General features: G+C 41.5%; 1 protein-coding gene across 1 annotated transcript; it reads left to right on the top strand.

The window, feature by feature from the left end:
- Positions 1 to 4291: 4291 nt before the first annotated feature.
- Positions 4292 to 21594, top strand: LOC100563061 (dnaJ homolog subfamily B member 6). The gene is made up of 8 exons (XM_062967263.1): positions 4292 to 4449; positions 6403 to 6664; positions 8538 to 8647; positions 9123 to 9176; positions 10823 to 10933; positions 13863 to 13965; positions 17961 to 18031; positions 20884 to 21594. The coding sequence occupies exons 2-8, from the start codon at positions 6600 to 6602 to the stop codon at positions 21162 to 21164; spliced, it is 795 nt and encodes a 264-aa protein (XP_062823333.1). The 5' UTR covers positions 4292 to 4449; positions 6403 to 6599; the 3' UTR covers positions 21165 to 21594.
- The last annotated feature ends 1688 nt before the right edge of the window (positions 21595 to 23282 follow it).

Below are 23282 nucleotides of genomic sequence, written 5' to 3'. Positions count from 1 at the left end.
TTACAGCTATGGTCCTCTCCATTTTGGAGGGATTGCATTCCCATATTCTTTCACTGTTGGTGCTGCTGACTGGAAGTTGTAAGCCAAAACACTGAGGGCTACTGTTTCCTCTACAGCAGTGGTTCTCAACCTGTGGGTCCCCAAGTGTTTTGGCCTACAGCTCCCAGAAATCCAGGCCAGTTTACCAGTTGTTAGGATTTCTGGGAGTTGAAGGCCAAAACATCTGGGGACCCACAGGTTGAGAACCACTGCTCTACAGTCAGTTCTCTAAATAAACTGTTTTCAGGGATCCAGCACCCTCGTTAAAGTGGTGGAGGATAGGGAAACCAAATTTGAAAATTTGCTATTATTTTTACCTGAGGGAACATTTCTCTAGGAATTTTTAGATCCTCAAGCACAGCTCTATGGTCAACTTACAATAGAAGTTGATTATACAATCACACTGCAGGATTTACAGATGTGCTCTCTAATTAATCAAATCCACAAATAATCAAATCTGCAAAGGTCAAAACTCACAGGACCAACTGTGAAGGGCCAATTGTACATACTTTATAGAAATGTGGGGCTGTTGCAGTTTCAAAACATTATATACCAGAAATATTGCTGGGGCTTTTCTGAGATTGAAAACAAAACTTGCGAACACATGACAAAATAGGAGAGAATGAATGTGCGAAGATGGGCTGTATACTCTGGAAGTCATATGCAATCAGGGGCGGCTGAAGCTATAAGCCGCGTAAGCAACTGCGAGTGGCGCAAAATCTGCTAGGGGCGCTGTTGAGGCGCCAGGGCCTTGAGCGCCCAGGGAGGGTTACGAGGGCGCCTCCCCGCATCCCAGTTCAGCACTGAGGCCTGGCCTTCAGCACTCGGCTCAGAGTGCTCAGCCTCAGCCTGGAAGGGAAGGGGGAGGAGCTGCCTGAATGACGGGCAGGCCCTAGCTGTCTGTCATTCGGACGGCTCCACACCCTTCCCTTCCCTTCCTGGCTGAACGCTCTGAGCCAAGCAGCGACGGCCAGGCCTCGGCGCTGAACCAGGATGTAGGGGGGATGCGCAGCTGGCCCAGGCAGGGACAGCCATCCTGGTTCAGCGCCGAGGCCCTGGCCATCGCCGCTGGGCTCAGAGCACTCAGCTGGGAAGGGAAGAGAGTGGAGCCACCTGAATGACAGACAGCCAGGGACTGCCTGTGATTCAGGCAGCTCTGCCTCCTCCCCCTTCCCTTCCCTTCCCTTCCCTTCCTTTCCCAGCTGACCGCACTGACATATGAACATAATGATGTAAATAAACTCCTGGTTTGTAAGGTAACTCTTTTATCTATTTTATTCACCTCCACCATCTACCTTTTATTTTTCAGTGATTGTTTTTTTTGGGGTGGGGGGGTGGGGGAGGTAAAATACTGTTTGCTTACACTTGAAAATTACCTAGGGCTGGCCCTGTATGCAATTACTGGTAGTTGTACTGTGAAATGATAGCTCGGATGTATATGAGGAATTCCATACCAGCCTCTTTGTTGGAATCCCGAGTGAACCAAAATGAATCAGTAGAAGATTATAAGCCCTCAAATGTCTCACACTTGCACCCGAACAGTAGCTGCTACAAACAGCAGAAATAAGTTTCCCTATAACTTGGGAAGCCGCTGACATTTCCGCAAAGCCATATGAGTAAACTCTGGTGTGACAAGCAGAAGCAGGAACCCTGTCACACATTTCTCATATGTTGGAGATCATTTGTGTGAGGAGATTGGTGGGATCATCAACCAGTTGTTCCTCAATCAACAGGACAGCAGACCTCTGCAAATTGCACTAACAGCTCCCCAGTGGTTGCCCTAAAATAGAGATCCCAAAAATGATTGCTCAGTTCAAAAGACCAAGGGAAGATGACCAACACCTAACCTCACAGACAATAAGCTCCCTATTCCTCTGTTAATGATTCATAAACAATGGGAAAAATGTATTTATGTAACTGATTTTATTTATATTAGTTTTCATTTAATTTATATTAGTTACCATCCAGTTAGTTTGCCTCCCAGAGTGGGAAAAGGGAGCTAGGATAGGTTTTACTCATCCTAGCTCCTCTCAGGCTCCTTCTGCACTGCCATATAAAATCCACATTATCCACATTATCTGGATTATATGGCAGTGTAGACTAAGATAATCCAGTTCAAATCAGATAGTGGATTTTCTGCTTTAATAACCTGGATTATCTGTTCAGTAAGAGAGCATGTGATTTGCATTCAGAAGTCCCAGGGCTCTTCCACACAGCCATATAACCCAGAATATCAAGGCAGCAAATCCCACAATATCTGCTTTGAACTGGGTTATCTGAGTCCACACTGTTATATATTCCAGCTCAAAGCAGATAATGTGAAATTTAATTCAGCTGTTTGAAAGGGGCTCCAGCTAGCTTCAATTCCTGCCTTCTCAAAGAAGGGTTGAGGAAAAACCCTGCCTGGGATTCTGGAAAGACACTATCAGTTGTAGCTAAGTTATGACTTCATTCACATGAAGGCCACACTGGAACAGAACTTAATGACATACTTAATGATAGTTAAACTAAACAGATCAATCTAGGACACCTGCTACTAGAGCTCTTTTTTCAGTCTGCTCTAATCTTCTTCATAAATTGTTGCTGAATTTCTCTATCAACATTTCCTGTAAAGAAGTGTATCTCAGCAAGAACAGTAACTAACTACCTTAGACCATGTATACCAGCATTTCCCAACTTCCCAGTGTGTTGAATCATGAATAGTAGTCCAGAACTGAATGGTACTATGTTGGTTAGTGGACACACTCAATCATATGGTTTTCTGCATATCAGTGGACTGTACCTCCCACCAGAGCTAGTTTGCAAAAACAATGTTGAAGAAATATGGGAGCTGCAGTCCAGAAACATCAGTAGGGCTGCACTATGACTACTTCTACTACAGATAACACTGAGGTAGAGGACAGTAAGAGATATGAGCAGTGCTGAATCAAATGGGAAAGTCTACTTGGTCCAGCTTTTTGTTCACATGGTGGCCCTTTAAACACCTTGCCCATAGAAAGTGTTGGACTATGACTGGAGATGAGGGTTCAAATCCACACTTGACTATGGAAACCATTGAGGGCCCTTCCACACAGCCCTATAACCCAGAATATCAAGGCAGAAAATCCCACAATATCTGCTTTGAACTGGGTTATCTGAGTCCACATTCAGATGATGTGGGATTGTCTGCCCTGATATTCTGGGATATAGGGCCGTGTGGAGGGGCCCTCAGTGATCTTAGCCAGCCTCTCAGCCTCAGGGGAAGGCAAGGGCAAACAAACCTCCTCTTGTGAAGAAAACCACAAGCTAAATTCATTTTAGGGGTGTCATAATCCAAACACAACATGAAGGAATACAGTAACAAGTGCAAAATGAATATGATTGCACCTCACTGTAACTTTTCCACAGGTAATTGTCTGTGATACACAAGACAAGAAATTGTACCCATCGATGCCCATAACTTCTACAAACACCACTTGGTTGATTTCATTTAATTTGAGGCAGTTTCCTATGACTAAGTTTACAAATATGTGAACCTTTAGAGGTAGTCGATGTTATTTTCATCTTAAGGAGATCCACAAACCATGACTTGGTGAAAATTGACAGACTAATAGCAAAATCACATGTGGTGATGTCACGCTGGAATATGTAGAGATGATGGCAAAATGTCTTTTAATGTGACACTTGCCACCTGTAGATTTCATAACTATTTGTATTAAACATTTAAAAATAAAAAATTAATTCACCTTTCAAATTATTCAAAAGCATCAATTTAGGTCATCCCAATAGTGTTTTTGTTTTAATCAGCTAAACCTGGAATGAAAATCAAATGGCCCTGATATTTTGTTGGACTGAAAGGCTCATTAGCCATAGCCAGAATAGTCAATATTGTGAGATGCTACAAGTTGACCAGCCATACGTGTGGTGTCACATGATCTCCTCTCTGGAATAAGCATTGTAGTCATAGTAATTACACATATCAATATATTGGATATGAGAACAGTAACATGGGGAAAAATTCTACTCTTCCACTCAGAATTGTTGGAGACTTCTAATTTGTTTATAACAGCACAGAGGAATCTATAGCTCTCCAGATGTTGTGGGACTCCAGTTCCCCTCTAGGCTGACCTAGAGGGGGACTGGTAAGGGATTAAGACAATAGTACATCTGGACAATCACAGGTTTATCCTCTCTCCAGTGAAAAATACCAAGAGGTGACATCATAATCAGCTTGGACTCCCCATTGGCTGCTGCTGCTGCTCATCAACAAAGGAACTGGATGGTAGATTGTTGCTGAGTTCCTTTCCCATTTCCTTCCTAAGTTCCCTTCAGGCAGCAGCAACTGTGCCTGTGCAGGTGTGGACCAACACCTGCAAGACCTCAGAACTGTACCCACCATGCAGCCAGGACAGGTTCTCCTTGTACAGTAAGGTATGCCTGCTTCTGTCTTTGAGAGATCGAGTTGGGGGACTTTAGACCATCTAGTCCATTTTTGAGGGGATTTTACATCTGTATAACAATGACACCTTTTGCTATCCTCAAGGCAATAGATCAGTGGTCCCCAAACTTTTTAAGCAGAGGGCCGGTCCACAATCCTTCAGACTGTTGAGGGGCTGAATTATCATTTGAAAAAAAAAATACAAACAAATTCCTATGCATACTGCACATGTCTTATTTGTAGTGCAACAACAACAACAACAACAACAATGAAAGAACAATACAATATTTAAAAATGAAAACAATTTTAACCAACATAAACCTATTAGGATTTCAATGGAAAGTGTGGGCCTGCTACTGGCCAATGAGATAGTCAAATTAATTAGGATTGTTGTTGTTGTTTGCCTTCAAGTCATGTCAGACTTTGGCCGAGCCTAAGTCTAAAATTAATTATTTATTTACTGCATTTATTTACTACATTTATATCCCACCCTTCTCACCCCGAAGGGGACTCAGAGCAGCTGTATGTACATACAATATATTGTATTATTAGCATAACACAATATTAGCATTATACATTACTATATTGAACTATACCACTATACTATTATATAATATGTAATATATAATTAATATTATTATATGGTATTACTATTAGTATTATATTGTATAACATAAGATTATTATCAATATTATATGTATATACAATATATTATATTATTAAAACTGATATAAAAATATTATATTATAAAACTGAGGGCGGGGGGCAGGTAAATGATCTTGGAGGGCCGCATCCGGCCCCCGGGCCTTAGTTTGAGGACCCTTGCACTAGATGCTCTGTTCCTTGGCAGAAATAGATGGAGGCAATGACAAGCTGGTTTGTTCCAAATCGACCTCAAATTTATTTTTAGGCGAGTTCATCCAGGGAGTCATTACAGACACCTGTCTTGAAATTCTGTGGTTGCTTTCTCCTTTATGGCATCCTGAATATTTTCTGGGATGCAACTCCCATCATTCCCAGCCATAATGGTTGGAGATAATGGGATTTCTAACATAGCAGATAGATAGGGGGTTGGGCTGTGATTGAGGCTGCTCTGGGTTAAAAGTATCAAAATATCATCAGCACATATTTGCTAGCTAATGTAATAGATCAGTGGTTCTTAACCTTGAGTCCCCAAGCGTTTTGGCCTACAACTCCCAGAAATCCCAGCCAGTTCACCAGCTGTTAGGATTCCTGGGAGTTGAAGGCCAAAACATATAGGGACCTACAGGCCGAGAACCACTGCAATGGATGATAGAACAAGGGGAATTGGTTGTCACCATGAAGAATTCTACCAAAAATATCCTCTAGATCCAATCCTAGGAGATATTGTTACTCTAGGACTGTGGGACCTATGGACTTATATTAGTTTGATTCCAATTCCCATCAGTATCAGTCAGTGTAGTCCAAGGATTATGAGAGTTTTAGGCCCCATCTAAATTGCATATAATTCAGTTTCAAACTTCATTATATGGCAGTGTAGACGAGGGTCTTAATTTCCAAACATCTGAAGAACTGAGGTTCTCCAGCTCCATGTAACTGTATCAGGAATACCTTAATTCCCTCTCTCCTAATGCTTGCTCTTTTGGAATTACACATGTAATTCGCCATGCCAAGTTTTTCAAACTTTGCATCAACTATAAACTGAACTCCTGGAAAAGAAGGACACCTGGGCAACAGGTGTGGCATATAAGAGGGAGCTATAGTCAATCTTCTGAAAAGCATATTTCCAATTTGCCAGCTATTTGTGCCTTATAAATATATACCTTCATTTTATTTTTGTCAGGAAAAATGCCCCCTCCCCCAAGAAATAAGCAATATCTTATTTTATCTACCCCTGTTTATCTTGAAATTTGGGAGTGTTAATATACATCAACCTAACATAAGTCTTCTTCCGTTTGCTATAGGATCAACTGTCCACAATCACTGCCTTTTGCTCGCCATATGGGGTTGCCCAGTCTGGTTGATGGCCATGACCACCTGTAACCACAGTTGAGAACCCAAATACTTGTTTGTACCAACCAAAGGCAACACTCAGTGCTGGTTGCATTTACTGTGTAAACAACGTCCTCCTCACTTGTTCTGCGGAAGACATCTACTCATCATGGTGGAGTACTATGAAGCTCTGGGACTCCCTCGACATGCTTCCTTAGATGACATTAAAAAAGCGTGAGGCCTTGTTTGATTATATCTAACCTTCCATCTCTGTTATTTATCTTTTTTTTCCTGTGGGGAACATTGTCTTTAGGCTTGTTCATTGTTGGAACTGTCACCATAAATATAATTGGTAGTGGGTGAATGAGATTCTTTCCCTTACAGCAGTGGTTCGCAACCTGTGGGTCCCCAGGTGTTTTGGCCTACAACTCCCAGAAATCCCAGCCAGTTTATCAGCTGTTAGGATTTCTGGGAGTTGAAAGCCAAAACATCTGGGGACCCATAGGTTGAGAACCACTGCCCTACAGCCTCTTGCAAGTATTCAAATCTTGTTCTGGAGGAACCCTCTCAAGTATGTTTTCTAGTGAGGCATAGGGTAGCCTAAATCTTGCCTAAATAACCAAAGGCACCAGTTCCTGTCTGATCTTGGAAACTGTTTAGTTCTTAGATGGGAGACACCAATGAATAGCAGGTTTTACAGGCTATATTTCAGAGGAAAGAACTGGTAAAAATACCTCTGAGTGTTCCTTACATGAAAAAGTCCTAAACGTTCATGGGATCACCATAAGTCAACAGTTGACTTGAAGGCAAATATACACAGATAAAGAGAAACAAGAAGGAAATGAAGAAATGGCCATTGTGTTAGATGTAGATCACATCGTATTTTCTCACTGATGCCATTTTGGTATTAAGTTAGACTGTCACACTATAGAATCTAGTTATAAAGAATCATCCAGTTGATACAGTATAGTAAAGCTGAAATTTATAAATAAACTCAATAAAGTTAAACCTTTTGATCAATCCAAATGATGGCTTGGTTTGGGAGACAGCAAATTTTAAAAGCACTTATTTAAAAAGTAGTCCTTTGTACTTATCAAGCACCATAAAAAAGTACTCATTGGCTTTTACACAAAGCATAAAATAATTTTGTCTCAATTGATGTTCATGGTCTATATACAAAATTTAACTGGAAACCTATTGGTTCCTTACATCATTTATGTATTGGAATTGTGTAGTTGCATAACATCTATACCCCGTAGAGGGCTACTATTACATTACTATTTAGGAAAGACTGCAATGTCCATTGGCTTCAGTTGTGTATCCTTTCTCCCTCATAGGCATCAGCCACGCTTGCTCAGCTGCTCTCTTTACACTCCTCCTTAGGCACCTTCTACACTGCCATATAAAATCCAGACTATCTGCTTTAAACTGGATTATATGGCAGTGTAGACTCATATAATCCAGGCCTAAGCAAACAATGGGTCTGATCTGCTTTGAAAATCTGGATTATATGGCAGTGTAGAAGGGGCCTTAGAGAGCCTAAGCAGATCTTGCCTGTTGTCAGTATCCTGTTGAAAATGCTTCCAGAAGTGATGGTGTGTCACTTCTAGCCACTTTTGGAACAGTTTAAAACTGAAGTAGAAAGTATTAAATGTTCTGGCAGGTCCTTGTTGTCTTTTCCAGCTCTGTGATCCTATGACTTTTTTAAGTTGGTGGGAATGTATAAAGCAGGAGCACATTTTAGCATGCCTCATGTGGTTTTGATACTATCTGGGGGCAAAATTCACCCCACAATCATGCCGATTTGGAGAGAAGGAGGAGGCTTTGGGCAGAAGGCATGGGCTCAGGGGCCATGCCTCTGACTAATTGGAGCCCCAGCTGTGTTTTAGCAGCTTTACTGGTAGCTGTTGGTCTAAGGCAGTGGTTCTCAACCTGTGGGTCCCCAGATGTTTTGGCCTCCAACTTCCAGAAATCCTAACAGCTGGTAGGTAAACTGGCTAAGATTTCTGGGAGTTCTAGGCCAAAACACCTGGGGACCCACAGGTTGAGAACCACTGGTCTAAGGAGTGCAAATGTGTAATTCATTGTGTTTTGTTGTATTGTAAAGATACAGGAAGAAAGCTCTGAAGTGGCATCCAGATAAAAACCCTGACAACAAGCAATACGCGGAACAGAAATTCAAGGAAATTGCAGAAGCGTATGAAGTACTCTCAGACAGTAAGTATTCAGTCCCCTTTCCTTTCTATCCTACCTCTCTAAGGCTCCTTCCACACAGCTGTATAAAATCTACATTGAACTGGATTATATGACAGAGTGGACTCAGATAATCCAGTTCAAAGCGGATATTGTGGATTATCTGCCTTGATATTCTGGATTATATGGCTGTGCATAAGGGCCCTTAGGCCCCCTCTACATTTACATATAAAATCCAGATTATCTGCTTTGAACTGGATTATATGGCAGTGTAGACTCGGATAATCCAGTTCAAAGCAGATAATGCGGATTTATCTGCTTTGATAATCTGGATTGTATGGTGGTGAAAAAGGGGTCAAAGTTTCTCTTCCTTCAGTACAAACTCCCTTGCTTAACAGCTAAATGCAATGTTCGAAACACAGAGGAAGGCATGTTGGCAATTACTTCAAAGCAATACAAAGAGTAGATTTTAACACCTGATTATTTATTTCTCCTTCAGAAAGCAAACGTGATGTTTATGACTGCTATGGCAAGGAAGGACTCATGGGAAGAGGTATGTAGGACACCTTTCCCTTAGTCACAACAACACAATCAGACTCAAACTGCACATTTCTGAGTCTTGTTCTACTTTCTCTTTCGGTCTCCTCCAGACCACATAAATGTGTGAGGAGATTGCAGTATTTCTAATGCCAGTTCTCTTTCCATCATGCTTTGAATCTGTCATATTATTGGTGCCACCCAACAGCAATCTTTCTAGTGCATCCTGCAGAATCATTATGAACAAATGTGCAAATTGCCTGGAGGGCTCCTCCACATAGGCATGCAGCATTTATTGCTGTAGTTCAGGGTTGTTGTTTTTAAAATATCCCAGTTATGTATTGGAGCATTCTGTTATCTTCTCCTTTTTAATTTTTTAGCATTACAATGCTATTCGTATTAGTATTATTAATATTTTCCTACTTTTTTCTCCCAACGGATCAATAGTAGTAAAAACTACTACTATAATATATTTGATTAAAAGTATAGATGAGTCATTTGGAAATGCCTCGAGACTTGTTGGTGGCTTTATCAGAATGTAGTTCATCATGAAAAAATCCATACTAGATTTTACTAGAACCATCTACATTTCTATGAGAACGACATTTGAGAATCATGGTCCCTTTTTTATTGTTCTGTTTTCTGTGCCTTTGCTTCTTTTTACTCCTCACCACTACTCCCAGAGCAAACCACATTTTTAGTTTTTTAGTTCTGCCCTAGTGTAACCTGGCTGGAATGTACCCTTGTTTGTATTACCTTGAATCAACATTTGGAAAAGTTACCTTTTTGGACTAGAAGTGATGGCTTTCCAGGGTAGTTTGCTGGGAAAAGGATAGAGCTTACAGCACCCATTTTATACCCATCACATTTTGATATACAGGCAGCCCCCCAAGTTACAAATAAGATAGGCTATATGTTTTTTCCTAAGCTGAATTTGTTTGTAGGTCGGACCAGGTACATTTTAAAATTGTAAATCCATGCAAACATCTATCTATCTATCTATCTATCTATCTATCTATCTATCTATCTATCTATCTATCTATCTATCTATCTTTGGATAACATAGGGAAGAGTTAACACCCCATGTGGTGTTTGTTTTGCTATCTGCGCTGCTGTTCAGAAGATTTCATCTCGCTTTCTGTCCCTGTGATCACTAGATTTTGAAAAATGTGGCTTATTGTGGAAACAAGGATTTTTTTTTTCATATCAGGAGTGACTTGAGAAACTGCAAGTCACTTCTGGTGTGAGAGAGAATTGGCCGTCTGCAAGGACGTTGCCCAGGGGATACTCGGATGTTTTGATGCTTTTACCATTCTTGTGAGAGGCTTCTCTCATGTCCCCGCATGGGGATGGAGCTGATAGAGGGAGCTCACCTGTGCTCTCCCCGGGTTGGATTCGAACCAGCAACCTTCAGGTTAGCAACCCAGCCTTCAAGTCAGCAGTCCTGCCGGCACAAGGGTTTAACCACTGTGTCAGGGTGCTCTACAAAGATTGGTGAGAAAGCTTCACCCAAGACACCCTTTCCCCATAATGAATTTCCCTCCTGAGGGTCAGATTGTCTCACTCCCCATTCTTAAATATGAGTCGCTTGTAAGTCAGATGTTTATAACTCGGGAACTTCCTGTATTCTGAATGCCTGACTTTCCTCTCACCTTTTTTCAGGTAGGCCTACAGGATCATCCAGGTCCAACATGGGTTCTGACTACATGTTCCACTTCCGCAGTGCCCATGATGTCTTCAGGGATTTCTTTGGGGGACGGGACCCTTTCTTTGGTAAGTTGTGTCACCTTTTTGGATTGTGGGTGTACCTGAAAGTATCTAGTATAAATTTCCAGTTATCAAATGACAGTATCTATCTATTACAGTATTATTACAGTATTTATATCTCTATCTAGTCATGTGACTAGCAAACATGGAAGTGCCTTATAGAGTCTGTTACTCTAAATCAGGCATGGGCAAACTTTGGCCCTCCAGGTGTTTTGGACTTCAACTCCCACAATTCCTAACAGCCCATGCCTGATCTAAATGAATAAAAAAGAGCTAAGACACACTAAAGGAATGAAGAGAAACTCCACAATTAAACTTGAATCCCTGTATTCAAAAACGACATGAATAAAATGGGCTAGATTAAATTAATAATTTGATTAAAGACAAATCTGCATCAAATCTTAAGAAAGATTGGGACTTAGTTATCAACTACTTGAAACATCAGTTTTAGGGTTCGAGAATGAGGCCCCTTCCACACAGCTGAATGAAATCCCACATTATTTGCTTTGAACTGGAATATATGGCAGTGTGGACTCAGATAATCCAGTTCAAAGCAGATGTAGGATTTTCTACCTGGATATTCTGGGTTGTATGGCTGTGTGGAAGGGCTCTTAGATGATTATTAGCTACTTTGAGTGGCCAATAACAGCAGCAGCAATAACAACAACAATAATAATATTCTAGATGAGCAATTAAGATCTTTTTTATAGAGGAGGTTTATGGTTTTTGATGAGTATAACTACAACTTGAGAAGGTGGAAGTCATTTGTATTCCCCTGCTTGTAGTAGTAGTTTGTTGTGTGTAGTGTGGGTATTTCATTCACAGTATTGTGTGTTACATATTTTAATATTTGTATTGTGCTGTATTTAGGTTGGATTAGCTTTCCTTAAATGTTTTTAGATATCAAAACTTTTGTGTTAAGAAATCCCAACGTCCAAATAATGGGCACCAACTTTCACTCACAATAAATAAATATATTTTGTGTCATTGGTATGGCAATGTCAGTAGGCTGCTGAAAAGACTGTGTATAGTCCTAACCTTAGTATGACGAGCTACCACAAAAACCTCTATCTCTAGTAGCAAGAGGGGAGATCTGATGCTGGATCTTCTTTATGGTTGGATCTTCAGTTGAACTGGTGAATTCAGAGGGGGAATTCTGCCTCGTTTTATTGCCTCTGGAATTTATTGCAATACTAGCTTGGGGACCCAGCGGTGCTCGGGTCATTTGAGAATGGCATTATTTGTCTTTGAATGTCATGCATTTTGTTTGGAGTGGGTGAACTACAATTCCCAGAATCGTGGCTCAATCCTCCCCAAACCCTGCCAGCATGAAAAGTTGGCCATTTTGGGGCCTGAGTAGCAAGTGTGGTCCAGATGTGTCCTTGGCTGGTCATCGCCTGGGTGCAGTACTGTCTGGATGGGGATGAATGACAACAACTCCCAGAGTTCTGGGACAATTTCCCCAAAACATCTGTCAGTAAAGCAGGCAATGTTCAGTCTGTGAACTACAACTCCCAGAGGCAAAGGACAATCACCCTGAAGTTTGGTCTAGATCCGTTATTGGCTGGGTTCAGTAGTCTTTGGATGCAGGTGAACTACAACTTCCAAAATAAAGGTCCATTCTCAAAAACACCTGCAGTATGTTCAGTTGGTCATGAGGATTCTCTGTGCGAAGTGTGGTCCTGGTCCATTGTCGGTGGGGGTCACTGTTTCTCTGGATGCAAGGTGAACTATAACTTCCTTTTCCCCAAACTTGTCCAATATGTTCTGTTGGTTATGGGGGTTCTGTGTGCCAAGTTTGGTCCTGGTCCATCATGAGTGTAGTGCTCATTAATTGCAGGTGAACTATAAACCCCAGTAGCTACCACTTCCAAATGTCCAGGTCAATTGCTCTCCAAACCCCCCAGTATTGAAATGTGGGCATATCAGGTATGCATGGCAAGTTTGGTCCAGACCCATCATTGTTTGGGTTTATAGTGTTCTGGGTGTAGGTGAACTATAACTCATTTAAATTCCCCAGTAGGAGTCACAGTGCTTTGACTTGGTGCGGGCTGAACTACAACTTCCACTATGTGGCGTCAATTCCCCAAACTCCTCCAGTAAATGTAGTTGCAGCTCAGTTCTGCTCTGTTTGTTATGCAGACAGATTTGAAAGGAAAGGGCAGTAGGCGGGGTCATGCAAATTTCATAGTAATAGAGAACCCTGGGGTGCCTGCCTGTAGTGGAAGAAAAAGCAAAATCGAGGATGAAACAGTCCCCAAATGAATGCATTCCTTAGGTGGTGGGCCGCAGTGGTTGGGGAGGACATTGGCAGGGTTTGGCCTACATGTTCATGGTGCTCGCTGTAACCGCAATGTCAGTGCAAAGAAGTGACTTGCTGGTTTCTCCGGAGTGAGAAGTATAGTCTGTTTGTGGAGGCTGGAGGCTGTCTGTGTGAGCGGACACCCATGCCTCATACACACATAATGGGTTTTCATTTTTATTATTGATTTAGATTAGATTTAGATTTAGATTAGATTTAGTTAGGATTGTAGTCTAAGGGCCCTTCCACACAGCCATACAATCCAGAATATCAAGGCAGATAATCCACAAAATCTGCTTTGAACTGGATTATCCACACTATCGTATAATGAAGTTAAATGTGGATTTTATACAGCTGTGTGGAAAGGAACGAAAAGGGGTATGTGTATGCTATAACTTGTATCCCAAGAAACTGAGCCCTGTCTGAGCAATCTTTGGAGCACAGAAATCCATCCATCTAGTTCAGTACTGTCAATACTGATTGCCAGCAGCCACCAGGATTTCAGTTAGGAGATTCCTCCATGAGTCCTGCGTGGAGATTTCAGGGAGTAAACCTGGGGCTTTTTTCACCTCCAAGAGAAATAGTTTCTCTGCCACTGAACCATTGCAGTCCTTTCCTGATGTTGTTTTTTAGGAGAGGCCATGCCCTTTGGTGCTTGTGCCAGTGGAGGAAACGGTTTCCGGTTCTACTCTTCATCGACCAATATCATCAACGGCAAACAAGTCACCACCAAAAGGTGAGCTGAGTGTGGGCTCAGTATATGCTAGAGCAGTGGTTCTCAACCTGTGGGTCCCCAGGTTGAAATCCCAGCCAGTTTACCAGCTGTTAGGATTTCTGGGAGTTGAAGGCGAAAACATCTGGGGACCCACAGGTTGAGAACCACTGTGCTAGAGAGAGACATGGCTGAATCACAATAACAATCATTATAACAATAACAAGCACCTATTAAAAAGCAGCATGGCTTCCTTAGAATGTTTTTATCAACAACCTGACATTTAACTTCAATTTGTTGAGGTGTTGTTAAAGAGACATGAATAGGGTCAATAAAACTTTGGGAAATGTAAATGTAATGAAAGACAAGAAGGCATGTTATGGAACAAAAGTGGGAGGGAAATGAATTAAATTGGAAACGCAATTCATGGTATTGCTATTCTGGATTAATCCTCCTTCCTTTGTGGACAGTACTTCCCCTGGCAAAATTCCTTCCATGGTGTGGGTGTTTTCAAATGTTGGCTGACATCATCCATGCTAAATAATACTTGTTTTCAAGCCAGGCTTTCCCACTGAGATGAGCTTTCAAGTTCCAAAACTAAGGACCTCAACGGTTGAGACCTAGATGATCCATGGAGCACACCAGCTCCCATCTCACGATTGCAGAAGAACTGCTTTTTGGCAGGAAGTTGGACTAGATGGCCCATGAGGTCTCTTCCAACTCTATGATTCTATGATTCCAGTGGGGTTCCATGGGTCATCTAGAGTGGAGCCAGTGTATGCTGCCATGGCAGCAACACGGGAGGCTTCCCATGTTGTGCAGGAAGCAATGGGGTGAAGCCACGTGGCTATTCTGGTGGTCTGTGTGACAAGGTCGCATGTGACAAAAAGTCACAGATGTTATTGCCTGTTATATAACTGTAACTATGTATTTTAAAACGACATCCATCAGTGCCTCTAAAGAAGCATGTTGAAATAAATCAAAGCACATGCTGAAATAAATCAGTCTTGAAAGATTTTCTAGAATCCCCAACCTCCATGCATCCTTCCCATTTGTATTGTAATAGTAACAGCAGTAATTGTTCCTTCAAAAACTATTTAGGAAACTTTTCACAGCTCCAAAATATATTGTCAATATGGACCATGAATCAATATGGAGAACTGCTTTGTTCTTGTTTGCCTTGAAGTCATTTCTGACTCATTGAGTTTTCTCGGTAAGGTTTTTTCAGAGGGAGGATTGCCTTGTCCCTTTCTAAGACTGAGAGTGTGTGACTTGCCCAAAGTAACCCATCAGTTTCCATGGCTCGGTGGGATTTGAACTTTGGTCTCCAGATTGGTAATCCAACATTCAAGCCGCTATACCATTTTGGTTCATAGGAATTTGGAGAATGCAGTATTCTTATCAGGCATCATTGACCATTATTACCACAGTAATTTTTCCAGAATCTATATTGGGGCAATGTGTTCACTAAGCCAATTAAAATGTCAAAAAAGTGTGCAGATTTTCAGATTCTCTAGGCAGATTGATTCAAGACATTGTGAATAAGGAAAAAACCTAACTCACAGGGCCGGCCCCAGGTAATTTTCAAGAGTAAGCAAACAGTATTTTGCCCTCCCCCCCCCCAAACAAATCACTAAAAATAAAAAAAATAAAAGAGTCAATACAAAGAAACACTAATGGGGAGGGGAAACAATTAACATTTTGAGAAAGCAATGTATTTTTTTGGATTGCTGTAGGTTTTTCAGGCTGTAAGTTCTTCCCCAGTCTCCAACAGACCTCAACCTCTGAGGATGCTTGCCATAGATGTGGGTGAAACGTCAGGAGAGAATGCCTCTGGAACATGGCCATACAGCCCAAAAAAACCTACAGCAATTCAGTGACTCCGGCCATGAAAGCCTTTGACGACACAGTGTATTTTTTCCAGACTCCAAAATAGTGATACTGCTGTGTTGTCGAAGGCTTTCAAGGCCGGAATCACTGGGCTGCTTTGAGTTTTCCGGGCTGTGTGGCCATGTTCCAGAAGCATGTTCTCCTGACAGTTCGCCTGTATGTATGGCAGGCATCTTCAGAGGTTGTGAGGTCTGTTGTTAAACTAGACAAGTGGGGTTTATATATCTGTGGCAAGTCCAGAGTGGGAGAAAGAACGCTTGTCTGCTTGAGGCAGGTGTGAATGTTGTAACTGGCCACCTTGATTAGCATTTAATAGTGTTGCAGCTTCAAGGTCTGGCTGCTTTCTGCCTGGGGAATCCTAAGTTAGAAGGTGATTAGCTGGCCCTAATTGTTTCATGTCTGGAATTCTCCTGTTTTTGAGTGTTGTTATTTATTTACTGTTCTGATTTTAGAGTTTTTAAATACTTGTAGTTTTAAAATACTGGTAGCTTGATTTCTGACAACTACCATGTCAGACCACACAGAGAAGTCACAAGCATATGGACAATTTCAACAAAAAGGAGGAAACATAAAAATGAACAAAATCTGGCTACTAGTATTTTAAAAACAGGACAGTAAATAAAGAACAACACTCACACTGGAGTGTCTGGAGAACAAGCCCTATGAGGAGCGGCTTAAAGAGCTGGGCATGTTTAGCCTGCAGAAGAGAAGGCTGAGAGGAGACATGATAGCCATGTATCAAGATGTGAGGGGAAGTCACATGGAGGAGGGAGCAAGCTTGTTTTCTGCTGCCCTGCAGACTAGGACGCGGAACAATGGCTTCAAACTACAGGAAAGGAGATTCCACCTGAACATCAGGAAGAACTTCCTCACTGTGAGGGCTGTTTGGCAGTGGAACTCTCTCCCCCAGACTGTGGTGGAGGCTCCTTCTTTGGAGGCTTTTAAGCAGAGGCTGGATGGCCATCTGTCGGGGGTGCTTTGAATGTTATTTCCTGCTTCTTAGCGGGGGGTTGGACTGGATGGCCCATGAGGTCTCTTCCAGCTCTACTATTCTATGATTCTATGAGTCTACACTAAAGTTCACACATTTAAAAAATAGATCCAACTAATCCAAAGTTATCTCTTTCTCACCTTATTACCACTACTCCACCCTTTTCTTCATCTTTCTTTGTCACAGCTTCAAAGGCTGGTGATTTTGGCATTCAGATATGGATCCCTCACTGGTATATGTGTTTGGTATTATTTGTGTAAGTTAGTCAATTTTCCCATTGACTTAAAGTGTGTTTTCTGAGGCAGCAATGAAAGGAAGGGGCTATGTCAAGAGGGATCATACAGGCAAAGCATACATACACCTTTAGGATTTGAAATGCCCATAACTTTACTGGTTATAGGTGTTAGAGCTTTGGCCCACCATAGGGTGATGGATTTCATTACTTGCCAGCCTGCCTGTTGCCTGATCTACCATGTATCCTCTTCCATCTGCTGGGGAAACCCATAGGAAAGAAGGTATTGGATTCAACTACGCATGATTTTGAATGCCTTGATCCCTAAGATTTCATAAGGAGATCTCCAAAGAGCAGGAGAAGGCCACAAATGCTCAATTTCTCTCTTTTTCATACACATAACACACAACCTGTGATTCATTTTAATGGCAAAGTTGCCAGTTCCACAAAGCTATGATAAAGAAAAAAGGGCAAAGAATAGAGTGGGGCTAGAAAGGAGTGAAAAGGAGCTGTCTTTGGATTAGTTGGAGCCATAGATAAGCTTGACATGGCTTAGTCAACCATGCCAACCTGGCCTGGAAGGGGGGGGGGGGGTTCTCTTCTGTCAAGTGAATTTTGAATGACTAGATCTGATGGGCTGTAACGTGTAGTGACTCCTGTTTCCATACTTTATTATGATGCCCAGCATAAGTTGACACGATTTGGAATGAAGCAAGAAATCCAGGCCTTTTCTCCTTCAGAGTCACTCTTAAGACTGTTGTGCCCAATATTAAAACCCATTGTTTGTCTCTATGAAGTTTAATTCTTCTCACAGCCAACTGATGATAGAATGGTGTTTGGGTACCCAGGAGTTTCATTTTCTCCCCCCACATATTATATAAACTATACAATATTAACTCTTTTCAGAATTGTTGCAGATGGAGAGGACCGAGTGGAAATTGAAGAGGATGGGGAGCTTACATCTGTTCTTGTTAATGGTAAGGAAGAGAAACCTAAAGACTCGTGTGGTGCTTTGACTCAGCAGGGGTCTTGAAAGATGCTACGCTCCCAGCTCAGTCCACTTTGTGGCACATTTGAGGTAGGGGTGTTATCTATCTGGATGGGAGAAGTCTATCCTTATATCTACCAAGCATTGGAAACCTCTCTCTAAAACATACTCCACAGGTCCTGTGATCACAGACCCATCAGGGCTGGCCAAGGATGTTTGTATACCTTAATATATACCTCAGCAAGTTCATGAATTTTATACTGTCTGTTGTAGCCTGATCAGATTTTGAGTGTTCAGAAGATGAGGAGGGAGAGACTGGGAGAGATTCAGGGGGCTCAGAGAGAGATGTTTTGGAATCTCCTGGCAGTTCCCAAGAGAACGGCAAAGGCGAGATTCATTCCCATGGGAACCTGCCAGAGGGGTAGTCTGAGGGAAATGGGGGAGATGAATGCTTGTCAAGGTCAAAGAGATGAGCTGAGACAACATGGCTTGCAATTAAGGACTTGCATCTCTAAGTGACTTAGAGATAAGAAAGCAGGTGCAAACGAAATGACCTTATGGGAGTGATTTTGGCTTTTAAAAAGTGGTTCATGTTGGTATAATCACTGTGAGAGCCACGCTGTGTTCAGGTACAGAGCTCTCAGTATCATGGGCCTTGGAATTCATGTAACCAAGTTTTCAATCTGTTCCTGCATTCTGGTCATGTGAAGCATAGTTTTGCCTGCCTTGGATCTATGTACCTTATCTTTGAAAGGCATAGTTTGCCTACCTTGGATTTATGTACCTTTGCATATCTTAGTGTAATTGTGCCTGGTTGCCAGTTGATATTATTATTCATTGTTATAATATAGATGTTTTATACTATATTGCTGTTTTATCCTATTTTTATACTGTGAATTGTGTATTATGTATTTTTTGTTCTTTTTTGTTCGTTTTATTTCAATTGTGTTGTCGGGCTTTGTCCCATGTAAGCTGCTCCGAGTCCCTGAGGGGAGATGGTGGCGGGATATAAAAATAAAGTTATTATTATTATTAATTGTTTTGGAGACTTTCTCCAAAGAGATTTTGGACTTTTGTCTTTTATGGACATAACCCTTTGAACTTGGATTCCCTTTTTTTTATATTTGCTTGCTTTTCATATATCTAGCTTTTATCATACTCTGCTTTAATAAACTCTTATGTTGGATTATCTGGACAGTGCATGTTTTGTGGTGAAAAGAGGATTCAGGGCCCTTGGCTTCACTTGCTGCTATAAGAAGGATCCTGGATGTTATAGCTGACTTGAGTCTAGTATACGTCCATCATCTTCTGATGCTTAAATTCTTCTCTGATGCGTAAACTTCCTTAACACGACACAGTATTTAGCTCAGCACTGACTGGCAGCAGCCTTCAAGGGGTTCAGCAAGTAGCCTTTCCAAACACTGAATATTAAACCTGGGACCAACTGCTTCTACTAAACTTATTTTCCATTAATTTCACAGTGGAGTTTATCATACAGAGAGGAAAATACAAGTACCTTGAAGGATGCAGATTGCACCTGATCTTGGAAGCTAAGCAGGCCTCATAGATTGGGGGGGGGATTTACAGTCAGGGCAAGTACAATACTTTTTCTGCCTAAGGTAAAGGATAAGATGCCAGTCCATCCCTTTTCTACTACCAGAAGCTAACTGGATTATCCGTGAAATATTATTTCAACACTAAAGATGGAAGAGCATAAGCATAGATTTCAGGGGTTCCAGCGCAGTCTGCCTTGAGCACTGAGACGTTCATCTCCCAACAAGGAGAAACTGAGCTGGACTACTCACTCCTACCATCTACCACCAGAAGCAACTCTACCCAGTACTGGGTAAGACTGGCTCTGGGCCTAGTACAGGTTTGGTCATTGGCCTTTGTAGTGATAATTGTCAGGGGTGTGTGAAAGACCATCAGTCTGAAATCCTGCTGTGGTAAATGGTACCAATCTAAGAGTATGAATTATAGGAGTTAAGCCAAAGTAGGACCATTCACATACCAGTATTTGAGAGAGAACAGAAATCTATGCTTTTGTTCCATGATACGGTGTAATTGTGAGAGACCCAGTCTATCTGGTAGACTCATATTTTGCTGTTGACCCAAGTCTGGAAATTTTCTTGGGCCCTAAGATCATCAGGGGAGACCATTCTCTTGCTCTTGCCACCTTCATAGAGACATTTGGTGGCAGACTTGAGAAAGGGTCTTCTCAGTGGCTGCACCTAGACTCAGGAACTCTCTTCTGAAAGAGGCTGCAAGGGCTTTATCTTTGTCCTTTCATCAGCAACAGGCTTTCAGAATCTAAATGTTATTAAAGAAAGATGTTTTAATAAGGGGCTACACTGTCTTTTAATACACTTATAATTTTGTCATTTAATGTTTGTTTTAAATTGTATTCAACATAAACTGATAGTTTAATTAGATTTTAATGACAACATTTTAATGACAATGTTCCTGGGGTTATTTGTGGTTCTTATTCAGAAAATTGCATTGGATGGAGCACATGAGTTCTAGTATTTGTTCTGATATTTGTTATCATGATTTTCTATGGGCAAGCAGATGGTGACTGGTGTATGGCAAATATTCCATATCACATAAATTAGAGCTGTTAGTGAGAAACTGGTTCCAGGTCAAGAAACAGGTCTAACATTTGAGGCACTAAAATGTGTGTTGGTCACTGTAATCTTTTGTATGCTCTTATCTATATTGTACTATATTTGCTTTGAACTGTGAGCTCCTCTGAGTTCTGGTTTTGGGGAAGAGGGAAAAGGTGGGATATAAATCGAGTGAGTGAAGAAATGAATAAGATCTGAAGTGAATCCTTTCTTGCAGGTGTACCTGCGGACACATCAGCTATTAGGGAAGGAATGGAGCACTGTATTCATGGACAGCCTACCAGGTACAGGTCTGCACCGGAGTTTTCTTACCATGATGAATATGATTCCGATCCCATCTACGAGGTGCGTACTATGAAGCACGTGTTCCCTGTCAGAAAGATCATTCACTACACGGCAGGGGATGAGTCTGCACCAGAGGACAACACAGACAGTGAATCCCAGCCAGATGATGGGCTCCAGACTGAGTACGATGAATCCCAACTGTATGAGTTCTAGTGGCATGCTTCATATGAACAAAATCCCATATATTGGTGGCAAGTCATGAGGAATGTGCGGCAAGATTCATGGAAAGGCAACGAAGACACTGATGAGAATAAATAATGAGAAGCTAGTAGATACAATGTGGATCCAAAGTGGCGACAGACAGACACCCTGGGTTGGGAGAGCAACAAAGAAGAGAGCAGCCGATGATGAAGCCCCTTGAACAAGGGAGTGGGCACTGTTCCTGCCCAACGGGAGCAGATTCATTTCCACCAGTAACAAATCAGACTCCTCTATGGCTGAAGAAGGCTCTGAGGGATATTGATGTCCTCTGAGTCTACTTGCTTATCAATATAGTGAGAACTGACAATGTTGGGATCCATTAGGAAAGACCAGGAGGCTAGCAGAGGGCAATGGGCTGTTTAATAAAGGTTGGGAACAGTGATGCTGGCTTCAGTATTCTTACTTAACCAACTGGCACTCTGTTTTTTTGAAGAACTACTTTTTCTGAAGAAAAATGATATTTTGATTGGCCTAATATAGATTTTGGAAAATGTCTGTGTTCATCAATAGCTTCAGGTAAAAATAGGCATTCTCCAAATTCTAGTGACCCAACATGTTTCAATGGTTTGAGCATTGGACTATGATTTTGGAGGATGGGAGTCAAATCCTCACTCAGTTATGGAAACCAATGGGTGACCTTGGGCAAGTCAGCATCAAAGGTAGTTAAAGGCAGCCTCCTTGTTAAACAAATCTTGATAAGAAAACCCTGTGATAGGTTGTCGTAGGGTCGCTATTAAGTTGGAAATGACTTGAAAGCAAACAACAACGCAAGAAATTGCTTCATAGTCCAGATCGCCAATTCATTTTGAAACTTGTTTTCAAATCCAATTTATTTTCCTTTATTTTTTATTGGGATATATCCATTAGTTGTGCTTTTAATGAAAAGTTGTCTAAATTCACAGTATTTTTCAAAGAAAGTAGTGTTCTCTCCTTTCTGAATATCTGCTCATTTGTCTCAGGAAGGCATCATCCACATACTCAGCCTGGCTTGGGAGTCTGTAGTATATTTCCCACAATGACATCCCTGTTATTTATCTCCCCCTTAACTATTATCCTTATGCACTCACCCCGACTTTCGGGACTTAGGACATGGATGCCTTCACAGGTGTGAGCATCCTTGAAATGTGTTACTCCTCCTTTCCTATTTTATCTATTTCTCTGCAATAGGTTATACTCTTCTATTACTACATTCCAATCATAAGACTCATCCCACCAGGTTTCAGTGATGGCAACGATATCATACAGAATCTCCCAAGACTAGCAGTCTGAGGCATTTTTAGTGGTGGAGGATGTGGAGGAGAGATTACATTTTAAAAATTCTTTTGTGCCAAGTTCTGCATGCTTTTCCACTAAATAAAAGCAAGAATACCCCTTATTCCGTGGCAGTATTGCCCTACCATTATTTAGCCATTTTAGACCCCACGATCTGTTGTTCTACATTACATTATATCTCAGCAAACATATACCATCACCACCATCATTCCTCATCTGTTGCTTATTCACGTGTGCTAATTAATTCAAAGCAACAAAGAGTGGGGCAAATTCTGACCTCCCAGAGGTTGCTGACCTAAACTCCCCTGTACCTTGAACAGTATACCTTTTAACTGAATTCAATCCATAGATAACTCTCGATTCCACTATTCTCCCATCACCTGCCTTACTGCAATGAGACCCTTCCACTTCTATGGCAGTATGGCAATAGTCACGTGGCATTCATGGGCATAATTATTCAATGGTTCCCCATGTACTTTTCTTTGCTTTTAAAAAGATCTTTGTTAGTATTTTTTGTGTGTGTATTGACATTGCAAAATTGCATTAAAAATAAAATTAATTTTAGGAATTAAATGAATCAGAACACATGCTGGGTTGGGAATAGTGCAGGAAGGCAGTTACAGAGAGTTTGCAAAAGAGTTAGGCAGAAAAAATTAAATGCAAAGATACAGAATGGGGGACGCCTGGCTCGACAGCAGTATGTGTGAAAAAGATCTTCGAGTTCTCGTGTACAACAAGTTAAACATGAGCCTACAATGTGAATCGGCGGCTAAAATAAGCCAATGGGATTTTGTCCTG

Source organism: Anolis carolinensis, chromosome 1, assembly GCF_035594765.1.
Source record: "Anolis carolinensis isolate JA03-04 chromosome 1, rAnoCar3.1.pri, whole genome shotgun sequence".
Lineage (NCBI taxonomy): Eukaryota > Metazoa > Chordata > Lepidosauria > Squamata > Dactyloidae > Anolis > Anolis carolinensis.
This window is presented reverse-complemented; position numbering and strand designations above follow the sequence as displayed.